The sequence below is a fragment of the Puntigrus tetrazona genome, chromosome 4 (assembly GCF_018831695.1).
Source record: "Puntigrus tetrazona isolate hp1 chromosome 4, ASM1883169v1, whole genome shotgun sequence".
Lineage (NCBI taxonomy): Eukaryota > Metazoa > Chordata > Actinopteri > Cypriniformes > Cyprinidae > Puntigrus > Puntigrus tetrazona.
The window spans coordinates 24,151,444-24,173,957 of record NC_056702.1 but is presented as its reverse complement, the minus strand read 5'-3'; the positions used below and the strand labels follow the sequence as shown (position 1 = coordinate 24,173,957).

At 42.8% G+C, this 22,514-nt stretch overlaps 1 protein-coding gene across 5 annotated transcripts; it reads right to left on the bottom strand.

Moving 5' to 3' along the window:
* Positions 1 to 17,458: 17,458 nt before the first annotated feature.
* Positions 17,459 to 21,202, bottom strand: LOC122343033 (gastrula zinc finger protein XlCGF57.1-like). Of its 5 annotated transcripts, XM_043237323.1 has the most exons (3): positions 21,154 to 21,202; positions 20,645 to 20,734; positions 17,459 to 18,936 (listed from the first exon to the last, which is right to left on the bottom strand). In XM_043237323.1, the coding sequence occupies exons 2-3, from the start codon at positions 20,703 to 20,705 to the stop codon at positions 17,663 to 17,665; spliced, it is 1,335 nt and encodes a 444-aa protein (XP_043093258.1). In that variant the 5' UTR covers positions 20,706 to 20,734; positions 21,154 to 21,202; the 3' UTR covers positions 17,459 to 17,662. The 5 variants fall into 5 exon arrangements, with proteins under 5 accessions (XP_043093258.1, XP_043093260.1, XP_043093257.1 ...); XM_043237325.1 differs by lacking the exons at positions 20,645 to 20,734; positions 21,154 to 21,202 and adding an exon at positions 20,023 to 20,160; XM_043237322.1 differs by lacking the exons at positions 20,645 to 20,734; positions 21,154 to 21,202 and adding an exon at positions 20,054 to 20,148.
* Between the last annotated feature and the right edge of the window lie 1,312 nt (positions 21,203 to 22,514).

Here is a 22,514-nt window from a genome sequence, read left to right as displayed (position 1 = left end):
CAATATCCATCTTGGGAAGCGGCTCTGGGCAGGCGGCATCCATCTTGGGAAGCGGCTCTGGGCAGGCGGCATCCATCTTGGGAAGCGGCTCTGGGCAGGCGGCATCCATCTTGGGAAGCGGCTCTGGGCAGGCGGCATCCATCTTGGGAAGCGGCTCTGGGCAGGCGGCGACCATCTTGGGAAGCGGCTCTGGGCAGGCGGCGACCATCTTGGGAAGCGGCTCTGGGCAGCGGCGACCATCTTGGGAAGCGGCGCTGGGCAGGCGGCGACCATCTTGGGCAGCGGCGCTGGGCAGGCGGCCACCTTGGGCAGCGGCGCTGGGCAGGCGGCCACCTTGGGCAGCGGCGCTGGGCAGGCGGTCACCTTGGGCAGCGGCGCTGGGCAGGCGGCCACCTTGGGCAGCGGCGCTGGGCAGGCGGCCACCTTGGGCAGCGGCGCTGGGCAGGCGGCCACCTTGGGCAGCGGCGCTGGGCAGGCGGCCACCTTGGGCAGCGGCTCGGGAAGGCAGCCATCTTGGGCAGCGGCTCGGGAAGGCGGCCATCTTGGGCAGCGGCTCGGGAAGGCGGCCATCTTGGGCAGCGGCTCTGGGCAGGCGGCATCCATCTTGGGAAGCGGCTCTGGGCAGGCGGCGACCATCTTGGGAAGCGGCTCTGGGCAGGCGGCATCCATCTTGGGAAGCGGCTCTGGGCAGGCGGCGACCATCTTGGGAAGCGGCTCTGGGCAGGCGGCCATCTTGGGAAGCGGCTCTGGGCAGGCGGCCATCTTGGGAAGCGGCTCTGGGCAGGTGGCCATCTTGGGAAGCGGCTCTGGGCAGGCGGCCATCTTGGGAAGCGGCTCTGGGCAGGCGGCCATCTTGGGCAGCGGCTCTGGGAAGAAGGCGGCCATCTTGGGTAGCGGCTCTGGGAAGAAGGCGGCCATCTTGGGTAGCGGCTCTGGGAAGAAGGCGGCCATCTTGGGTAGCGGCTCTGGGAAGAAGGCGGCCATCTTGGGAAGCGGCTCTGGGCAGGCGGTGTGACCATCTTGGGAAGCGGCTCTGGGCAGGCGGCGACCATCTTGGGAAGCGGCTCTGGGCAGGCGGCGACCATCTTGGGAAGCGGCGCTGGGCAGGCGGCCACCTTGGGCAGCGGCTCGGGGAAGGCGGCCACCTTGGGCAGCGGCTCGGGAAGGCGGCCACCTTGGGCAGCGGCTCGGGAAGGCGGCCATCTTGGGCAGCGGCTCGGGGAAGGCGGCCATCTTGGGCAGCGGCTCGGGGCAGGCGGCCATCTTGGGCAGCGGCTCTGGGCAGGCGGCCATCTTGGGAAGCGGCTCTGGGCAAGCGGCCATCTTGGGAAGCGGCTCTGGGCAGGCGGCCATCTTGGGAAGCGGCTCTGGGCAGGCGGCCATCTTGGGCAGCGGCTCTGGGCAGGCGGCCATCTTGGGCAGCGGCTCTGGGAAGAAGGCGGCCATCTTGGGCAGCGGCTCGGGGAAGGCGGCCATCTTGGGCAGCGGCTCGGGGAAGGTGGCCATTACTGGAGTTGATGCTGTATCCTTTTCCTCCTCAACACCCAACGTGAAAGCTGACCCCACAGTCACTAAACCAAACTCAATAAACTGAGCAAGAGACTCACGTGGACCCTCGCGAACAAGTTTAGATTTGAGTGGCTGATGTACTCCCTCATGATACAACTCAATCAATAAACAGTCCGGTATGTCAGAGAGGTAAGCCATGTCCAAAAACTTTTGAGTATAATCCTCAATCGATCGGGTACCTTGCTTGAGGGCCAATAAACGTCTAGCGAGGGTCCTACCTGGCCATGGATCAGGTGAAAAGCCGCTGGATCCTGGTGTGAGGTTGCATTCTGTCATGAATGAACGGTCTGAGGCGTGCGGATCCATGTGCAGGCTTTTATTAAACGAAGGCATGGTCATAGCAGGCAGGCGTCAAACAGGGCAAACAGATATATAGGAGGCGAGGCAATAACAAAATCCAGAGACAGGCGGAGGTCAGGTCAGGCGGCAAACGATCAGAGAATCAGAAAACAGACAGGGTCAAAATCAGGGAAACCAGAAACAATAATCCACGAACGATATAACTATGAAACAGGCGAAACAATGCAACCTCCAGGTGAGTGGCTTGCTGCAGTCTTTATAGTCCAGGAACAGGAAGTTGACGCAGAGGGAGTGGATGCAGATCACCCAGAGGTCAGGGCTCCCTCTGCTGGCTTGGTGACAACGTCTCAGATATACATATCTAGATGAAATCGTTATGCACCAAGAGCTTGTAACACTCCAAAGAGAAAAGAAAGACTGAAACTGCATCAAATGAACCCTTTAAATAAACAGCCACATTGAGCTTCAAACCCTAAAATGCAAGCACTGAAAATAGAATGCATTAAAATGCAAACACTGTTTATAGATCTTATTTACAATTTGTGCAATTCATTATTTTTTCAAATCCATTTGTCATTAATTTACTTTACACCAAAAGCCCCTAAAGCTGAAATTCAGAAAGGAGGTCTGGTCAGAATCTTCTGAGAGAAGACGAATGATCCTGCAATGAAAAGAGTGACCTTAACCTCAACTGCATGTAAATCTAACCTCCCCCCCTCCTTTATTTATATCAAACTAATCTTTTATTGTCTGTTCTTTTTTAGTCTATTTTCCAGATCAAGCCATTATATATGCATGTGTGTGTTTCTTTGTATGATAAACACCATTCCAATGCATGCTCTAGTGTGTGTAACTACACACATAACCACTCTAACTTTTACTTGTTCCATACATCTTGTTTACATTCAGTCATCATAAATATGGCCGTGTGTCTATACACACTGTTTACTTTAGCTGTTGCTTGTTCCGTGCTTCTGTTTAGGCGTCATTCTTGTTTTCTAGTTATGATGAATAAATAGCATGTGAAACCAAACACTAAAATGATTTAAAGCTTTTGATGTTTTTGGTGAATTCAATAATATTATGTTATTACATTATATGGATTGTGATCATCTGAAGAAAGTCATCAGGATGAGACTGTAAATGACACTGAACAATGGCATCAAATAATAACAGAAACCTAGATGAGTTCTAAGACTCTTGAACAAACTTGATCCTCCGTAAAAAGATCAAGCCAGCGCTCCACCATCTGGCTTATGGCAGTCTCCACCACTTCTCTTCTTCTTAGTGCAAATGTAAGTTCAATTTTCTCTTTCACAAGTTGTCCATTTGGTGTTTGTTTCTGCATTTCATCGACCAAGATCTTGCGAGCATCCTCAAGGCCTGTCTGACCAAATCCGTCTGGAAAGTTGGGTGAGAAGTTGAGCTCGCCTTTTTTAATATATTAATATCTTAATATTTTTGTTAGCTGGTTCTCCTGGACTTGAATGTCCTGGTAATTGATGCTTACCAGCATCTACTGCAACATCACGGCATCCTGATTGTCTGCGCTTTGACCTGTAATTAGACATTTTATATTTTAAACTGTTCTTCCGACCTCTGCAGCTACTGGTTGAGCCTTTCTCTTGGAGACTAGGATGCTTGTTTATCAGTGCTGCTGCAGCTTTTTCAAACTGAGCATTGTTTGGATATGCTGTGAAGCCATACATACTCTCTGCCAATATCTGAAGGACCTCGTGTTTAAGATCTTTTGTTACTTTAAGGAGTGTTCCGTCCCTAAGATACAACAGCTTTGCTTGTCTGAGTCTATACTCGAGATCAACAGAGAAATTTGGGACTTCAAATTGCTCTGGCCACTGTGTTTGTCGCTCCTGAGACGATTGTGAAAGGATCTGCTGCACTGTGGCTGTCATCTAAGCTTTCTACAGATGCTGAAACAGGAACCAGCTCAATTCCTGGGATGACTTGGATTGTTGCTTTTTCAGGGAGATCTGCAATATCTGACAGACTGAATAGTTCGTTATTAAATTCAGGATCTTTGTACTGGATACTGAAGCTACAATGAAGTTCCAGCAATTCCTTAATATTGCTCATCAATTCCTCCACTGTAGCAGGCCTATTTAGGGTGACCTTTCTTATATCTGCCTCAGAACTGTTCGATAGGTTACTACTACTCTATAAGAAAAAAAACATCACTCATACGAAACTTAAAGTAGCAAATTTTACCTAACAGAAACAAATCTAAGCCAACGAAACACACGTAATAGCTATACTGTGAACATACAAAAACACTCTGGATAATGTTACATTCTATGAAATTACATAAACAGCTAAATTAAAAGGTAAAGTTATAACTGAACTGTGAACCGACAGAAAAAAAGCGTCTATCGGCACATTAACACTTTTTAGAGTTTAACATCGGTCCAGATATTAGGTTACCACTTTCTTCAGAAAGATATCTACAGATAATATCCTTTATTAACTGAAGAGATTGTGTCATTTTCTCGATTGATGGGGGTAACATCTCTCTACATGGTGAGGGTCTTCCCACATCTATTAACGTCATGCTAACGCCTGATAATAATCACAGTGTCGCTACACGAACTGATCACATCGAACGAGCTGTTCAAAGTAATATAGATCTGGCGTAGATTCTGATCTTCACCTCTGTGTGTCTGTAGCACGAGACAGACAGGGTGCTGTATGTAGAAACACAGCGAAGTTATTAAAAAAAGAAGATGCATCATTTTTTAAACCCACAAAAGCCTGACCAGGAATTGGTCAAAATAGCAGCAAGCACACATAGAGATACGGGGTATGACCCTCAAGACAAAATTGCATTACATCAGATTTCTAGATCTGAATCACGGTTAGACGTAAAAATAGTGGTGTTTCACAAAAGCTGTTGAGATAAATACACCTTAAGATAAAAACACATTACAAAACGATCTATTTATACTTACACGAGGATCATTACTATATGATTAAAAATGTGAAGGGTTTCTTGGGTTACAGCTATGTTTTTGAATACTGTTATCATGGATTTAAAGAGCAGAACTCACATTACAACAATGTGCCGATTGTTTGAGATATTGTAGATCAGATTAATGTTATAATACTCATAAAGAATCTCGTAAAATACTGTGACAAATGCTGTACACCGTAAAAAGTAATCATTGAATCTACTAAAGAAATGTTAGTAAACTGGACTGATTTAGGCATGTTTGTTCATTTTACTTGGTTAGGCTATGTTACGTGAACTTTCAAGTGGAGCCAGTTGTTAAACTAAACGTTTTCAGTACACTCTACTTAACAGAATGTAGTGTAGCCTACTGGACTAAACGTCTGTTCATACAAATATCTAGAAACTTTCATATAGTTAATATAATTAGAAAAAGCTGGTAATAGCCTACTATATGAATACATATAATTTATATAAATTCATATATTTATGGAAATGTTAGGTATTATCATAAAAAAAGGTATTATCATTGTTACTCCCATTATGACAATTTTTTTTCATCATGCTGTTTTAACTGTACATTAATTATGAAAATTTAAGACAGTGTATAGATACAATTGTGTTTAATGTGAAAAAGTTTAGGGAAATTTGTGGATACATAGGACGTGTTACGTCCTACGTCCTCGGACGAATGTTTTTTTTCTTCCCTTTGTATTGTTCCCTCCCTCTCTATATCTCTCTGCTTGTGAGTAAGAGGTAATGGGCGCCACCTGTCACCAATGATTGGCTGGTTATACTGATTGGAAGATGAGAGGGAGCAGCGGAGTGTTAAGCAGCACTTCAACCACAGGACAGGGTGGCTGTGTGTGTGTGGAAGCTTTGTTGTGAGGCCTTGTTTTTTTGTTTTAAGGGTTCCTTCTGTTGTTCTACAAATTCTATTTTGTTAACCGTTTTCTCTTAGTGACATTGGGGGTCATTCTGTGTTGTAGATTCCATCTTTTCAACTAGAGGACTTACTATTGGAACTCTATTTTGTTGTTTAATGGTCCTTTTACTTATGTTAAATTGTTTGCCTGGGATGGGGTTTAAGTAGAGAGGGGGTGCCTTTTTCTTTTTGGACTTTCTCCTGTTTATGTTAGAAAGGGAGTCAGGGTATTTTGGATGTATTTTTGTTTTTTTTTCCTTTTAGAAGGTTAGTTAGTTTCTGTTACTAGGTAGAAGTATTATGTTTATTGTTTTCGCCTGAGCTCCCTCTCGAAGACATAAAACCTTTTTTTCTCATTTGTAAAATAAAATTGTTCTTTTCCTCATCCAAGATGTGCAATGGGTTTTCTTTTGTAATTTACCTTTTTCTTTTTCTTTAAGGATTATTATTTCGCCTCGTTGCTGATGCACACACACCACACCGTTTTCTATTCTGTTGCGTGACCTAACGTCCACTAGATTTGAGCTGGGAACGTAACAGAATTTGGGGGCTTGTCTGGGATCTTTTATTAGCTACATCTAACAATTTGTACTGGTCTGTTGAAGGACGTTGGAACTAGAAAGGAGTACGTGGGGGTTTTTTTTTCTCTTTTGTTTGGTTCTGTTTTTGCTTTCTTTTGATGTGGGAGGTGTAGTGGATATTGGAAAAATGGACTTTGACTTAATCTCTTTTACGTTACTTCCTACTTTGGAAGTGTATAACCGTTGTCGAAAAAGAGATTTAGTTTCAATAGCAGATTTCTTTAATGTTAACTTTTCTAAAGAGTCAACTAAGCAGGTTATCAAAGAGGAGTTATATGGGGAGCTAGTGAAAGGAAGAATCAGAATCGGTGGGCAAGGCCGCTGGTTTGGATTATATTCCCAACATGGATCCCAGAGATTCTGGTGCAGACCCTTTTCTGGCAATTAAGTTGAGAGAGTTAGATCTCCAGGTGAAACAAGAAGAATGTGAGGCTCAGCGTATTAAGCTTTGAGTGATAAAAGCTGAACGGGAGCGGGATAGTGAGCGGCATCGCCATGAGCTAGAGGCTCTAAGGCTACGCAGTAGGCCTGCTCCATTACCCCGAGTTAGTCTCTCACAGTCACCACCAGCTAGACTCTCTATTTCATCTGTGCCAGTAGTGGATTCTGTTCAGCCCCCTAATGATGTTTTCTCTGATTTACCTGCTGAGTCTGAGTCTTTTATTTTAGCTTATGATATAGTGAAGTCTGCTGTACTAAGAGCATATGAATTGGTTCTGGAAGCGTATCACCAAAAGTTCAGATCCCAATCAAAAACAGCCAGACATTTGCGCGAGAGAAAAAGGCACTATTTGAAAAGTGGTGTTTATCTAGTAAGGTTAGTTCTTTTGACCAGCTCCAAGAGCTAATCTTGTTAGAAGACTTTAAAGCAAGCTTGTGGTTCATTTAAATGAGCAGAAAGTGTTAGCCCTAACCGATGCTGCTATTATAGCAGATGAGTTTGTGCTGACTCATCGTAATGTGTTCTCTTCAACCCGTCAGACAAAGAAACTATCTTCAGTTGTAGAGAACTCCGAACCCTTTCAGATTGCTAGCCGTTCTATGAAAACGGAGATGTCTGGAGAAACTAGGAAAACAAGCCCTAAACGTGTTGGGGACAAGCGGGTTTGTTTTTATTGTCTTGACCCAGGTCATTTGATCTCAGAATGTAAAGCATGGAAACAAAAATATTCTAGTTCTAAGCCGAAAAATGTAGCTTTAGTGCAATCTGTACCTGAGCTAAATGTTTTAGATGCTGTTGTCTATCAACCTTTTCTTTCTTCTGGCTCAGTTTCTCTTTCTCTTGACTCTGAGGCACAGCCAGTAAGGATTTTGAGGGACACAGGAGCCATGCACCTTTTTCACCAAAGTCATATACAGGTAGTGATGTGTTAATCCATGGATGTGAAATGGGATGTGTTAATGTTTCCCTTCATAGGGTGTATTTGGAGTCTGACCTAGTCAAAGGACCAGTTACAGTGGGTGTGTGCTCCCGGTTACCTGTAGAAGGTGTCAGTCTTATTCTGGGGAATGAGCTTGCTGGTGGTAAGGTTTTTCCTAGACCTATTGTAACACATCAACCTAGTAATGAGTTACTTGACCTGTCTACCCAATTTTCTACCGCATTTCCTGCCTGTGTTGTGACCCGTGCTCAGGCCAGGAAATCCTGTTGACCTTTCAGACACCATCCTTTTCTCTCAGCCTGATTGTGATGCATGTGAGTTGAGTGTTGTACCTGAGATTGGGCCAACGTCTATGGTACAGAGTGTAATTCCAGATCTTTCTTTAAAGGTTGGAAAGAAAGACTTAGTTGCTGCTCAGACCACCGATCCTTCCCTGGCTCCTTGCATTGATGCTGTGGTGGATATTACGCAGGTGCCAGAAGCTAGGATAGCCTATTACTGGGAGGATGGTGTTCTGATGCGCAAATGGATGCCGCAACATTCAGATTTGAATTGTCAAGAGGTTCATCAGATTGTGCTACCATCTGATTCTTGTTCACAAGTTCTTCAGTTAGCTCATTAAAGCGTTTTGTCAGGACACTTGGGTGTCACCAAAACCTTTCATTGTGTTTCCAAATATTTCTTCTGGCCTGGTTTAAAGTCCTCGGTCTCTAAATTTATTCGATCCTGTCATACTTGTCAGTTAGCAGGTAATCCGCATCAGACTGTTCCGCCAGCCCCACTTGTTCTAATACCAGTTATTGGCGAACCATTTGAGAGGTTAATTATTGACTGTGTAGGGCCTCTGCCTAAGTCAAAGTCAGGACATCAGTATATCCTGACTGTTATTTGTGCTGTGACTCGTTACCCTGAGGCAATTCCTTTACGCACTCTCAAAGCTAGGACAGTTGTGCAAGAACTTATTAGGTTCTGCTCCATCTTTGGCTTGCTGAAGTTAGGGTTAGGGTTAGGGTTCAGACCAAGGCACTAATTTTACGTCCAAAGGGTTTTCACATATGTTAAGAGAGTTGGGGGTAAAGCATCAGTTGGCCAGTGCTTACCATCCACAGTCCCAAGGCGCGTTGGAACGATTCCATCAGACTCTTAAGTCAATGCTCCAAAAATTTTGCATTGAAACCGGTAAGGATTCGGTAGAAGGTTTACCTCTAATCATGTTTGCTGTGAGGGAAAGTGTGCAGGAATCACTGGGGTTTAGTCCAGAAGAACTGGTTTTCAGACATACAGTGAGAGGTCCTCTTAAGTTACTCAGTGAGCAGTTGTTGTCTCAGAGTCCTTTGTCAATGTCTATTCTTGACTACGTTAGCTTCACAAAGTCTGTGAGATTGCTGGCACCCACCTGGTAGCTTGCCAGACTAAAATGAAAGCCCAGTATGACCGTAAGAGTGTGGTGCGTACATTCCAGTCTGGTGACTCTGTCCTTGTCCTGCTTCCTGTACCTGGCTCAGCTTTGCAGGCTAGGTTTACTGGTCCTTATACAGTTGAGAGGAGGCTCAGTGATACCAACTATGTTGTTTGTACTCCTGATCGTAAACGAAAGAGTAGAGTATGTCATGTGAATATGTTAACGGCTTACGTTGCCCGTGACATGTCTCCAGACTGTTCTGCTAGTGAACCGGTGTCTGTGTCTACAGTAGTTGTGCCGTCTCCATATTGCCCTGAGGAGGATGGATTGGTGGCAAAAGATGCCCCGACCTTGTGTGCCTGTTTGCAGAACTCTGTAGTTCTGGATAATCTGAAGTCCCATCTTTCTCACTTGCCTGTCAGCCAGTCTGAAGCTGTAAGTAACCTGATTAACAAATATCCCAAACTTTTTACTGATGTTCCTTTACAAACTACAGTAATGTGTCACGATATTGATGTAGGTAACAGCCAGCCAATCAAACAACATCCTTACCGTGTAAACCCAAAAAACGTGAAGTCATGAGAAATGAGGTTCAGTATCTACTTGAGCATGGTCTTGCCATGTCTAGCCAAAGTCTGTGGAGTTCCCCATGTATATTAGTACCTAAATCTGACTCCACCTATAGATTTTGTACTGATTATCGTAAAATCAATGCGGTGACTAAGCCAGATTCCTTCCCACTTCCTAGGATGGAAGACTGTGTAGACCAGGGGTGTCAAACTCAAATTCACCGAGGGCCAAAATTAAAAAAAGAACATTGTCGAGGGCCAGACCATTTTTTTTTATTCATTTATTTATGTTTTTATTATCTTTGAGATACAGTAAACTACTGTATTAACCATCCTCATATATTACAATTGAATTTTTGCTTAAATACTGAAACCAGAACAGGTTTAAGAAAATAATAAAAACAAAAACTGAAAAAAATATCAGGCTTCTATATCTTTAACTTTATTCATTTTAATTGTAACCTAAATCTTTTCATCACAGACCATCAAGGCCAACACCTAAAAAAATATCTCTTTCAACTTTGAACAGACCATGCCATCAGTAAATAAAATAATATTTATCCATTTTAAATAATAAAAAATTAAAAACGGCCACATAAAATGCCGACACTTCGAGCCCCAAGTATCGCCAATGCCGCGGCATTTTCGACAATCAAAACAGACAGTTTCGGCACCCGTAGAAAAATGCTGCCGCAATTGCGGACGATTCCCACACATCAAGCCTGCTCCATTTCCCTTCCGTTCGTGTTTTTAAGATACGAACGAAAAGCATCGTGGACGGAAGTGCCTCTTCTATCGCTTAGCAGCAGCTCCACATCGGGAACTCCCGCCCCCGGCACCAGCTGCTCTCCTATTGGCCGCGCGTAGATGTCGTCACAGCGTTTTGACGCTCAAATTAAAAATGTTTTAAATCGGGAGTCAAACGCCACCCTTGCGCGACGCTCTGCGCCTCAGCGCGGACTTGCGCTCTGTCGCTGACGTCGCACATACACAATGAATGACGCGTTCAGTGTGTAGGCACCTTTAGCGGTACGTGCGCTGTATAACGGGCTGGCGGGCCAGATGTAATACATATTTGAAATCATCTCGCGGGCCAAATATAATTGTAGTGCGGGCCAAAATTGGCCCGCGGGCCTGAGTGAGTTGCGGCGCTTCCTAGGAATGGCCAGGTACTATCGGGGTTTCTGTAGAAATTTTGCTGCTATCGTTTTACCCCTTACTGACCTTTTAAGTACATCTAGGAAGTTTGTGTGGACTCCTGAATGTATGAATGCTTTTAACGATGCTAAGGATCTACTTCGTACTGCTCCTGTTCTTTCTGCCCCCAATTTTTCATCACAGTTCAAGTTACAGGTGGATGCCAGTGCTACCGGTGCCGGGGCAGTCCTGTTGCAGGAGGATCAAGCTGGAATCGAGCATCCTGTATCTTTCTTTTCTAAGACGTTTTCTAAGACCCAACAGAATTACAGTACAATTGAGAATGAAGCGTTAGCTTTGTTGTTAGCATTTCAGCATTTTGAAGTATATTTGGGTGGAAGTCCTAGCCCCATTATAGTCTATACTGATCATAACCCCTTGGTGTTTCTAATGAGGATGTCTAATGCTAACCAACGCCTAATGCGGTGGTCCCTTATTATGCAGGAGTATAACATTGAAATCCGGCATACAAAGGGCGTTGACAATCTTGTAGCTGATGCTTTGTCCAGAACTTAGGTTTTGGTTTAATGAAGATTTTTTTGCTTTGTTTTAAAAATTACAATACTTGTAAACTTTTTTGTGTGATGAGGGTGTTACGTCCTCGGACGAATGGGTTTTTTTCTTCCCTTTGTATTGTTCCCTCCCTCTCTATATCTCTCTGCTTGTGAGTAAGAGGTAATGGGCGCCACCTGTCACCAATGATTGGCTGGTTATACTGATTGGAAGATGAGAGGGAGCAGCGGAATGTTAAGCAGCACTTCAACCACAGGACAGGGTGGCTGTGTGTGTGTGGAAGCTTTGTTGTGAGGCCTTGTTTTTTTGTGTGTTTTAAGGGTTCCTTCTGTTGTTCTACAAATTCTATTTTGTTAACCGTTTTCTCTTAGTGACATTGGGGGTCATTCTGTGTTGTATGTCTGGCCATTTGATAATACCTAGAATATCAAAATCAACTGCGGGCGGCAGATCATTTTCCTATCTAGCACCTAAACTCTGGAACAATCTCCCTAACTCTGTTCGGGAAGCAGACACACTCTGCCAGTTTAAATCTAGATTAAAGACACATCTTTTAACTTAGCCTACACATAACACACCAACACACCTTTTATTATTCAAATCCGTTAAAGGATTTTTAGGCTGCATTACTTAGATTTGCTGGAACCGGGAACACTACTCCTAAAATACGATGTACTTGTGACATCGTAAAAAGAATGGCATCTACGCTAATATTAGTCCTGTTTCTTTCTCAATCTGTTTTCACAGTTTGTATCCAGACTAGATGGTGGATCAGCACCCAGAGATTATGTTCATCAGAGACCAGAAAACCTAGATGCGCCCGTCGACAGATCACCAGATCCTGATGCACACACACACACGCACACACTAAGTCATTTACACTACCTGACACAGCTGCGTTTAAAATTGAACTGGAGGTTAAGTGCTGGGCGTCCGGTCAGAGGAGAACTGACCCCAACTGAGTCTGGTTTCTCCCAAGGTTTTTTTTTCTCCATTCTATATGCATGGGGTTTTGTTTCCTTGCCGCTGTCGCCTCTGGCTTGCTTGGTTGGGGACACTTAACTTCTAGTGACTATCGTTGAATTGACTACAGAGACCGTCTCTGCATTTAATAAGAAATTGGTCACTCTCGTCACTATATATCCCTGTCATTATACTGTACAGTGCTTTGATGCAACCTGTGTTGTTAAAAGCGCTATATAAATAAAAATGATTGATTGATTGATTGATTGTAGATTCCATCTTTTCAACCAGAGGACTTTCTATTGGAACTCTATTTTGTTGTTTAATGGTCCTTTTACTTATGTTAAATTGTTTGCCTGGGATGGGGTTTAAGTAGAGAGGGGGTGCCTTTTTCTTTTTGGACTTGTTTTCTCCTGTTTATGTTAGAAAGGGAGTCAGGGTATTTTGGATGTATTTTTGTTTTTTTTTTCCTTTTTAGAAGGTTAGTTAGTTTCTGTTACTAGGTAGAAGTATTATGTTTATTGCTTTGGCCTGAGCTTCCTCTCGAAGACATAAAACTTTTTTTCTCATTTGTATAATAAAATTGTTATGCCTGGTTAGAGCCACTGTGAGCTCCAACCTACTTCCACAAGTAGCTCCCACGAGTTACCCCCACCCTACATCTTCCCTTGCCCACCACCGTTTCACCCTATCCACTGCTAACCCCCTCCCTATGCCCCCAAATGCCGTCATGCTGGACCACACTCCTGTCTCCAGTTCCATCAGAGCCCAGATCCTCGCAGGCGCTGACATCAACCTTTTTTCTCTCCTTTCTCCTATTTCCCCAATACCTGCAGACTGCCAAGTTGACTGTGGAGAATTTTGCCTTACTCTAAAAACCACCGCTCATAATCAGTCACGCATTTTATCCTTTTCCGAATTCGTCATCGCATTCAACAAATACTCTGAGGTAATCTGTTCCGTCTTCCCTCACAGGAGGCGTGAGCTCGGCAATTATCTGGCTATTATGAGGGTTCCCACTTCTACCACTTCTACTACAAACTCTTTTCTGCAAAATGTTCGGTCAGAGTTTCCCAGTGGAACAAATGCCCATACTGGGGGGCCATAGATAACGAACTCCATAACCGCGTTTTCACCAGTTGCCGCAATATCACCTGTGCAGTCTGCAGGTCCATCTCTCATTCATCCACCGCATGCCCCTTCATCAATCTTTCCATCCCTCCCTGTCCCGAACCTGCTCTGCCTAAGTCCACAAGTTCCGTCCTGCGGCCACCCTTGCTTTAACTTCAACAAAAAGCAAATGTCTAAGGCAACACTGCAGATTTTTGCATGTTTGTAATTTTTGTGGCAGTGCCCATTCCCGCCTCATCTGCTCAGTGTTCAAAGCAACAAATAAAAATAATAAGCAACATTTATTTACTCCTGTTAATATTTCCCATCTGGCTTTTGCGTTTTTGCTCCATCCTGATCCTAACTTTTCTAATTATCTCTTATCAGGTTTATCACATGGTTTCCATCCCGGAGTCAGCAGCCTCCCCTCCCAAAACCTCATCTGCCCTAACCTCCAGTCCGCCCTGACAGAACCAGAAACGGTAGACCTCTTAATAAAGAAAGAAGAGGACGCAGGTTTCATTATTGGCCCTTTTTCCATCCCTCCCTTCAATACCTTCCGCATTAGCCCAATTGGCATAGCCACTAGGAAATTCTCAGGCAAAAAACACCTTATAATTGACCTCTCCTCCCCTCACAACTCCTCCTTTCCTAGTATCAACAGCCTTATCCCATTTGAAGAGTTCTCCCTTCACTACCACAACATCGACCTCGCAATCGCAATGATAAAAAATGTTGGCCAAGGCGCTTGGATGGCAAAAGTCGATATAACCTCAGCATTTAAAGTAATGCCTATTCACCCAGACTTTTGCATCTATTCGGCATTTGCTGGCGCAAAAAATTCTATTTCGCTGTGCGCCTCACCTTCGGCTGCAAAAGTAGCGCCAAAATTTTCGACATGCTGTCTGAAGCAGTTTGCTGGATTCTCTTTAATAACTATCAAATTCTTTATCTCATCCATCTCCTCAACAATTTCCTCATTGTTTCTCCTCCAAACACTATCCCAGCGGCTTTTGACAGTCCAAAAAGTCTTTGCTGAGCTAGGAATTCCCCTAGCTCAAGAAAAAACCTCAGGCCCCAGTACTTCCATAGAATTTCTAGGCATCAATCTCGACTGAAAAAACCTCCAAGCCTCTCTCCCCCAAGAAAAGATTGGCAGAACCATTCTAGTAGCCTCAAACCTCCTAGCTAACCCCCAGTGTTCCAAGCGTGAATTACTTTCCATCCTCGGGCACTTAAACTTTGCAATGCACATAATTTCGCAAGGCCGCCCCTTTATCTCCCATCTCCTCACTTTGGCTTCATCAGTCTACAATCTCGAAGATCAATTAGTCCTAACTGATCCCTGCCTCCGACATCTCCACCTATGGATCTCGTTCCTTAAGCAGTGGAATGGCCAGTTCTTTTTCTACACTGACCTAATTGCTTCCCCTATCGATATCCAATTATTCACAGACGCCGCCCCTTCTGTAGGCTTCAGGGGGTTTTACCGCAACCGCCGGTTTGCCTCAACTTGGCCCACTGAACTGTCAAACCTTCCTAGTATCCTAGTATCTTCAGCACTATTCAAGCTCTACCCCATAGTAGTGGCCGCTTTCCTATGGGGAAAGGAATGGTCAGCCTCTAGCATTGACATCCACTGCGATAATGAAGCCACAGTTCACTACATCAACAGACACAGTTCCCATTCACCTGGCCTTATGCCCTTGCTAAGACGACTCCTTTGGATCTCGGCTTGCAACCAATTCATTATAATCGCCAAACATATTCCCATAAAGGAAAATCCGATAGCTGATTCCTTCTCCCGCTTCTCCCTTCAGAAATTCAGGATGCTGGCGCCAGAAGCGGAACCCTATCCATCCCCGGTTCCTCTCTACTCACAACTAATATTCCAAAAAAAAAAAAAAAATTCCATATCCACCCTCCGCAGAGGCTACACTTCTAACCATACTGCCCGTACTCTTGATGCGATGTTCATTCTAGCTTTTTCGCTTTCCTTAGACGTTCAGAATTTACAGCCAACTCCAGATTCTACCAAATATTCACCCCACCATTTCTGATCTATCGTAAACACGAAAACCTCCAGACTCTCATCAGTCCCAACAGAACTCCAAATCTACCACCCCCGCAGGGGATCATCCTAGGCAGGGCACCACTCCCACTACAATGGTCAGCCCTCGATGTAGATGACCGTATACAAACCTGCCACCGCAATGGCCAACACAAGCAGGAGCATTGCACCCACCGCAGTGGACTGCTCCTTCTGTGGATGACAGTATACAAAACCTGCCACCGCAGTGGACAACACAAGCAGGAACATTGCACCCACCGCCGTGGACTGCTCCCGCTGTAGATGCTAATACACTCCCACTGCCTTAGCAGCGGACTACTCTAGCTGGAGTACTGCACCCACCACCGTGGATTATCCATGCCAGAGACGCTCACTCGCACCCACTGCCTTTAGCAGCAGACCGCAAAAGCTGGAGCTCTGCACTCACCGCCGTGGACAGCTCCTGCCAGAGACGGTCGTTCACACATGCTGCTATTACAGTGGACTGCTCTAGCCGGAGTATTGCACCCACCGCCGTGGACCACTCCTGCTAGAGACGCTCACCTTAACTCCCTCCTTCACTCATATTTCAGTCACGCACATTCCATGCCCATTCTCCCACACAAACATAACATCATCTTAATATCATTCTAATTCCAACCAACATATCCATGCTCATCCTCCTTTTCTAGTTAAGTCAGTAGCTTTTCGGGGAGGTGCTTATGCGCGTTTTGGCTGGTGTCTTAATTGGCTTTTTTTGTGGGGCATTCAGGGATCAAGTCGGACGCCGAGCCCTGTCCACTTTTCACGGACAAGAGGAAAAAAACGAGTTCCGAGCCCTTTCCTGACAGCACGCCAAACACGCTTACTTTTACCGTTACTATGATATGTAAGTGCGAACTCGTGAAATAAAAGAATTTGATTGTTTTTTGAAAAAATGAGGAAAAATGATCACATTGGATTATTTCAGATTGTACTATGTACAATTTTCAGTGTTTTTGATTTTGAAGGCATGGCTTAATATTTTTATTGAACAAATAAATGCCATTGTGATAAATGCAGTTGTGAGTACAACTTACTTGAGAAATTTAAGGCAATCAGAAATCATTGTTCTAGTAATGTGAACAAGCAGGCCTGTAAAGGGAACTCTTTTATTTTAGTTACGTTTACTAAGATTGAATGTATATAGGATTTTAACTGAACTGGTCATACTGAGTATTTAACTTTATTGGTAACCTTTACAAATAAAAAAGTAAAATACACAAATGTGTAGTAAGTTTAATGAACTCACAAATGATGAACTACTTGAGAGATTTGAGGCAATCAGTTTCCATAGGTTTTTCAAGTAAATTCAACTTATTAGTTTTTACAGTGTAGGCAGTATAAAGCGAAATGGAGCGGTGATAAGTTCTTACCATACAAATGTGCTCCGGTAAGATGCGTGCATTGCAGCGACATTCTGGTTGATGAAGGGGGTCACAGTTGTTATATTCAAACGATAAAACCTGATCACCATAGTGATAAGCTGTATGAAACAAGTTCAGAATGTCTTAGAATGCTGACCTTGAAGCATCTTTTTCATTATCAACATGAATATTAAAATTGCCAACAATTAAAACTTTATCTGCAGCTAGTACTAATTTAGTTAGAAATTCAGCAAATTCTTTAATAAAGTCTGTGTGGTGGCCTGTATAAAGTAACCAGTACAAACATGACCGGGGATAATAATAATAATAATAATAATAATAATAATAATGTTATATGCAGCACCATAACTTCAAACAAGTTATACTTAAAGTCTGCTCTCTTAGAAGTACTAAGAACATTGCTATAAATAAGCAACACCTCCCCCTTTACCTTTTGAACATGGGTTTTTGGATCCTGAAATTCAGTGTTCTTTTAGAAGAATCAATGAAGGGTAAAGAGTTCTCAAAGCAGAATTAGGAAAATGTTTTATTAATAGATGTAATGGTTTGCAAAACTAGAAAAGGTCTTACATGGAAAGTATACTTAACTCTTTTTAAAGAACATAAAGATGGTGTCACGTTTACATGACTTTCCATTTGTTTTTATTAGACTGAACCACTTTATTGTCTTTTTCCAGAATAAATGCAACAACAACTGTTGAAGTTTCCACAATTAAAATAACAGCAATTTCTCTCCAAAATGAGTCCGCAAATGTCTTTTCATGTCTGAGTGATACGTGAAGCTGGTGTCACACTGAGGACACTTGTAAGGCTTCTCTCCAGTGTGAACCCTAATGTGAGTCTTAAGGTTTCCTCTATTTGTGAAGCTCTTTCCACACTGAGGGCAGGTGAAGGGCTTTTCTCCAGAGTGAAGTTTCATGTGAGTCTCAAGGCGTCCTTTAAGAGCGAAGCTCCTTCCACACTCTTGGCAGGAGAAAGGTTTCTCTCCAGAGTGAATTCTCAAGTGATTCATAAAGTTCACTCTTTGTTTGAAACTCTTTCCACAGTGAGGACACATGAAAAGTTTCACTCCGGTGTGGATTTTTACATGATTCTCGAGGTGACTTCTGTCTGGGAAATTCATTCCACACAGAAGACAAAGGAAACAGTCCTCTCCAGAGTGAATCCTCATGTGATTATTAACGCTTTCTTTGTACCTGAAGCTCTTTCCACACCGATCGCAAGCAAACGGCTTCTCTCCAGTGTGAACTCTCATGTGAACATTAAGGTTTCCTTTCATTTTGTAGCTCTTCCCACACAGTTTGCAGATGAAAGGTTTTTCTTCACTGTGATTTTTCATGTGGGAATTAAGAGTTTTTTTCTGTTTAAATCTCATTCCGCACTGAGAGCAGATGAACAGTCTCTCTCCGGTGTGATCTCGCATGTGGACTTCAAGGTGTCTGTTTACGGAGAAGCTCTTCCCACACTGAGAGCATGTGAAGGGCTTCTCTCCGGTGTGAATCAGCATGTGAATTTTTAGATTTCCTTTTATTGAGAAGCTCTTCCCACACTGCTGGCAGGGGTAAGGCTTCTCTCCGGAGTGGACTCTCATGTGAACCGTCAGGTTTCCTTTTCTTGGGAAGCTCTTCCCACACTGCTGGCAGGAGTACGGTTTCTCTCCAGTGTGAACTCTCATGTGAAGTTTAAGATTTCCTTTTCGTGGGAAACTTCTTCCACACTGTTTGCAGGAGAAAGGCTTTTCTCCGGTGTGGAGTTTTGAGTGTATTCTAAGGCCTTGTTTTCGACTGAAACTTTTTCCACATTGTTCACAGGTGAAAGATCTCTCTTCAGTGTGAACGCTCATCTGGACTTTAAGGTTTGTGGATTCTGTTTTATGAGTCTGTGAGTAACTAGAAGATTTCTCCCCTTTAATGAAGTCATGATTCTTCTTATGCTGATTTTTGTGCTCCACATCATTCAGATTCTCCTCTTTCAGTGGCATCGGGTCTAGATGAACAGAAACAAAAGTTAACATCAAAGACATGAAAGCCTTTAAAGAGGAAAACCTTCTTGTTTTATGTCATTCTTCGGATAGTTCTAGGGTCCTATGATTTCCATGATGTGGAAAACGTGAACGGAATCTCGGAATCCACTCATCAAACAGAAGTGACAGTTTAACGAGGAATGTCATGGAGTTTGTTGACGTAAGTCCTGCATGTTCTGCATGTCTCTGTTAATGAATGGTGCAGGCGTGGGGTTTGTTTACTGCATGCTTCCTGACGCTCGCCGAGTTTTCAGCATCAGGAAGCATGTAATGAGGACATAAACATAAGCATGATTTGAGTAAAACTAGCATCATATCACATACACAGAACTGTAAAGGTAATCACGGGCAACCCGTCAAAATAAAAGTTTAATTTGAAGTCATTATGCCTTTTACTATTTTCCAGTAGAATAACCCAACACTATAATTTCAATTGTAAACTTCCTTTATCAAAAGTAGTTAGCTTAATTTTACATTTTCAACCAAACAAATGTTATGCAAAACATTTTTAAGACTACTTACAGACAAAATTTAGTTCGAAACCACTTTTGAATGAAAGCACTTTGTTTCTTGCTTCTTGTACTGGTTTGGTTGAAAAGGTAACTGACACAAGAGCAGCAGAAACTAAAACACTGCAAGCCAGGCCAGACACAGGTCAGAATGTTTTTATCACACACAAACGTCCTGAAAGCACATGCTCCCTGTATGACTGGGTAGTACAATCCGGTAAATCTCATTCCCTTATCTCTCTATTTCCTCTCAAGCCCCACCTCAGACTCATGCACCTGACTATGAAGGGGTCCTTCCTACACCATCAACAGAATTCAGTCTCCACACGGTCTCTGCAACAGCTTCTTTTGGGATCATTTGACTTAACCAAGAAGGTTTCAGAAGTTCAGTAGTTTGACTGTTCAGTGCAAAACATCTCCACCGGAGAGATCGTCGCCCAGGTTAACATCTATCCCTTCAACTGGTAAGAGAGAGCTCACCGAAGCCTAAGTCTGACTGCAGTGACAGATATGAGACACCAACACCTCAAACTACATTACCTGCACCAGGAAAACCAGCAGAAACACTCACAGACTCCATCAACATCGTGTGTGAACCAAAGCAGTACTCTCAGGTCTGTTTCTCTGTGATCAGAAATAAACTCCTTCATAGGAGTCACAGGTTTGTGCTGATCTTTCACTGATTAACACCTAGTGAAGATGACACCAAGTCAGATATACATAAAAACATTTATTTGCAAGAAAAAAAGTTCGTAAGTTTAACATAAATAGACAGGCTTATTTCAGTTCGTCTTTGACGTATGTTGAACCAAATCAACTGACATTAAGTCATACTAAATGAAATAAACTTATTTGGTAAACAGGCCACTGGTCAGGACAATATTAATCTGTCTGATGACCAGACCTGTTCAAATATGAGACGTTATTTTACACCTCGTTCATTCATTTCTGCATCTAAACACCTCAAACCTACACTTTTATTGTCACGGCTCTCTAACCACGTTCATGAAACGGTTGAAGTACTTTTTAAAACTTAAATAAAATGTAATAATAACTTTAATAATTATATTGTTAACATAATTGTTAACCATTTCAAGGTGTCACCGGGTGCCCTTTAGTATATAAAATAAAGAGATTCCCAAAGGAAACACTGAAAACCAACCTGTTTGTTCCTCGGTGTCTTCAATCTTCACATCTTCTCTCTCCTCTTTAATAAACTCCATCTTTATTACAGTGTCTCGTAGATCTCATTCTGTTTGAGACGAGAATCATTAACAGACAGAATAACACAGTAGTCAGCACACTAGTAAGGGTGAGAGTTAATTAGACCTGATTAGACGAAAACACTCAACACTTATGATTTAGATTTAGTTTTGTATAGATTACATTAAACAGATAATCAGTGATTATTACAGATGTTCTTGTTGTATAACGTTAATGTACTGCAGGAGTCATTAGTGAAGCATTTCATTCAGTCAATCGCTCATTTCTTGTCAGTGATTAGAGGAAGAGCGTGTTTATAATCGACTGCTCGACTAGAAAGGGAGCGAAACGAGACGCAACTTTCCTGTGCTTTACTCATCATTACAGACATCAGTGTTACATTCGAAAATAATTCTTTCAACGAACGAGCTGAACTGATTTAAACACTTTACACGTTTACAAACAAACCTTTATTTCTCTTTTTAATGAAGCTTTCTTCGACACATTCGTAGATGCGCGCCGCAGCCTTATGACGTCACATCGCCAAATCAAAATAAGAGTCCTGCTCAGGCTCGCAAAAAAAAGAGAAAAAATGATACCTAGAACATACTCAAATGCTACGATTAAGAATGGTTTCAAAGAATACACTTTAAATTACAGATTTACATACAATTGTATTTCTCTTAACAGCCCTTTATATATATAAAAAAAAAACATACATTGTGAAAATTAAGAAATTCATCTGCTATAAGGAAAGTGGTCTGTCTTATAAATAGTGAACATAAAAGCTATACCTGTTAATCTTATTTAAAATTATGATAACATAAGTTAGTCTTTGTCTACACTTATTAAGAGTGAATGATTTCAGTTAGTTTACTAGAAACACTGTAACTCTAGAGAGAGATTCATCACAGGGGTAGAGAAGTACGTGTTATGACATGAGTGAAGTTTTGAGGTAAAACAGCTTCAGTAGGCAGTTATACACACGCGTCCAAAATATCACATAATGGTTATTTTTCTTGCCATTTTATATGGCTCTAAAAAAGAAAGTCACTGTTAGCACAGACTAGCTTCACTACAGATAGATAGTAGACCCTCTCAGGTTGTCACTCTGATGTTGAATTACAAAATAAAAGCCCTATAAAAATCTAATTTCCTGTGTTGCCTATAGTTTTAGATAACTTCAGACTGCATAATTTCAGGAATGTTTGATGTGGAGGAATAAAAGGGCTAGAGGGCACTTAACTTTAAAACGCAAATATAGGTCATAACAAGGTGCTTGCTCAAATGACCTGAGTCGGTTTTTGTTGAAGAACAGGCTCTTTCCAATAGTCATGTCATGACCTACAATACCTTTAAATTCTACATTTTAATTATGAATGTAACACCATGGCTATATAATTTGTCAACGCTCCAGGATGAATCCTCCCTTAGTCCTGTGCCATCTGTGAAGAGAGAAAGTTGTGTAGAAGATCGCAAGCTCCATTGCAGGCATGAAATGTTGCTTATCATGATGGCTTGCTGAATATCAGATCCAGCACTTTATATATATATATGACTTGATCAAAGATCAGAACCTAGATTTGCTCTGTTTGACAGAAACCTGGCTAAAACCAGATGAATGCATTACTTTAAATGAATCTACCCCCCAAAATTACTGCTATAAAAATGAGCCACGTTTAAAAGGTAAAGGGGGAGGTGTTGCTACAATTTATAACAATATTCTTAGTACTTCTCAGAGGGCAGGCTTTAAGTATAACTCATTTGAAGTTTTGGTGCTGCATATAACATTATCTACAGCAGTGGTTTTCAACCTGTGGGCCGCGGCC

What these genes read in the sequence shown, in the direction of transcription:
- LOC122343033 (XM_043237322.1), bottom strand. Translation starts at nt 20,132, where the DNA reads ATGAAGGAGTTTATTTCTGATCACAGAGAAACAGACCTGAGAGTACTG. An exon ending in ACACGATGTTGATGGAGTCT is followed by an intron (nt 18,937 to 20,053) that starts GTGAGTGTTTCT and finishes CTGTTCATCTAG; the next exon opens with ACCCGATGCCACTGAAAGAG.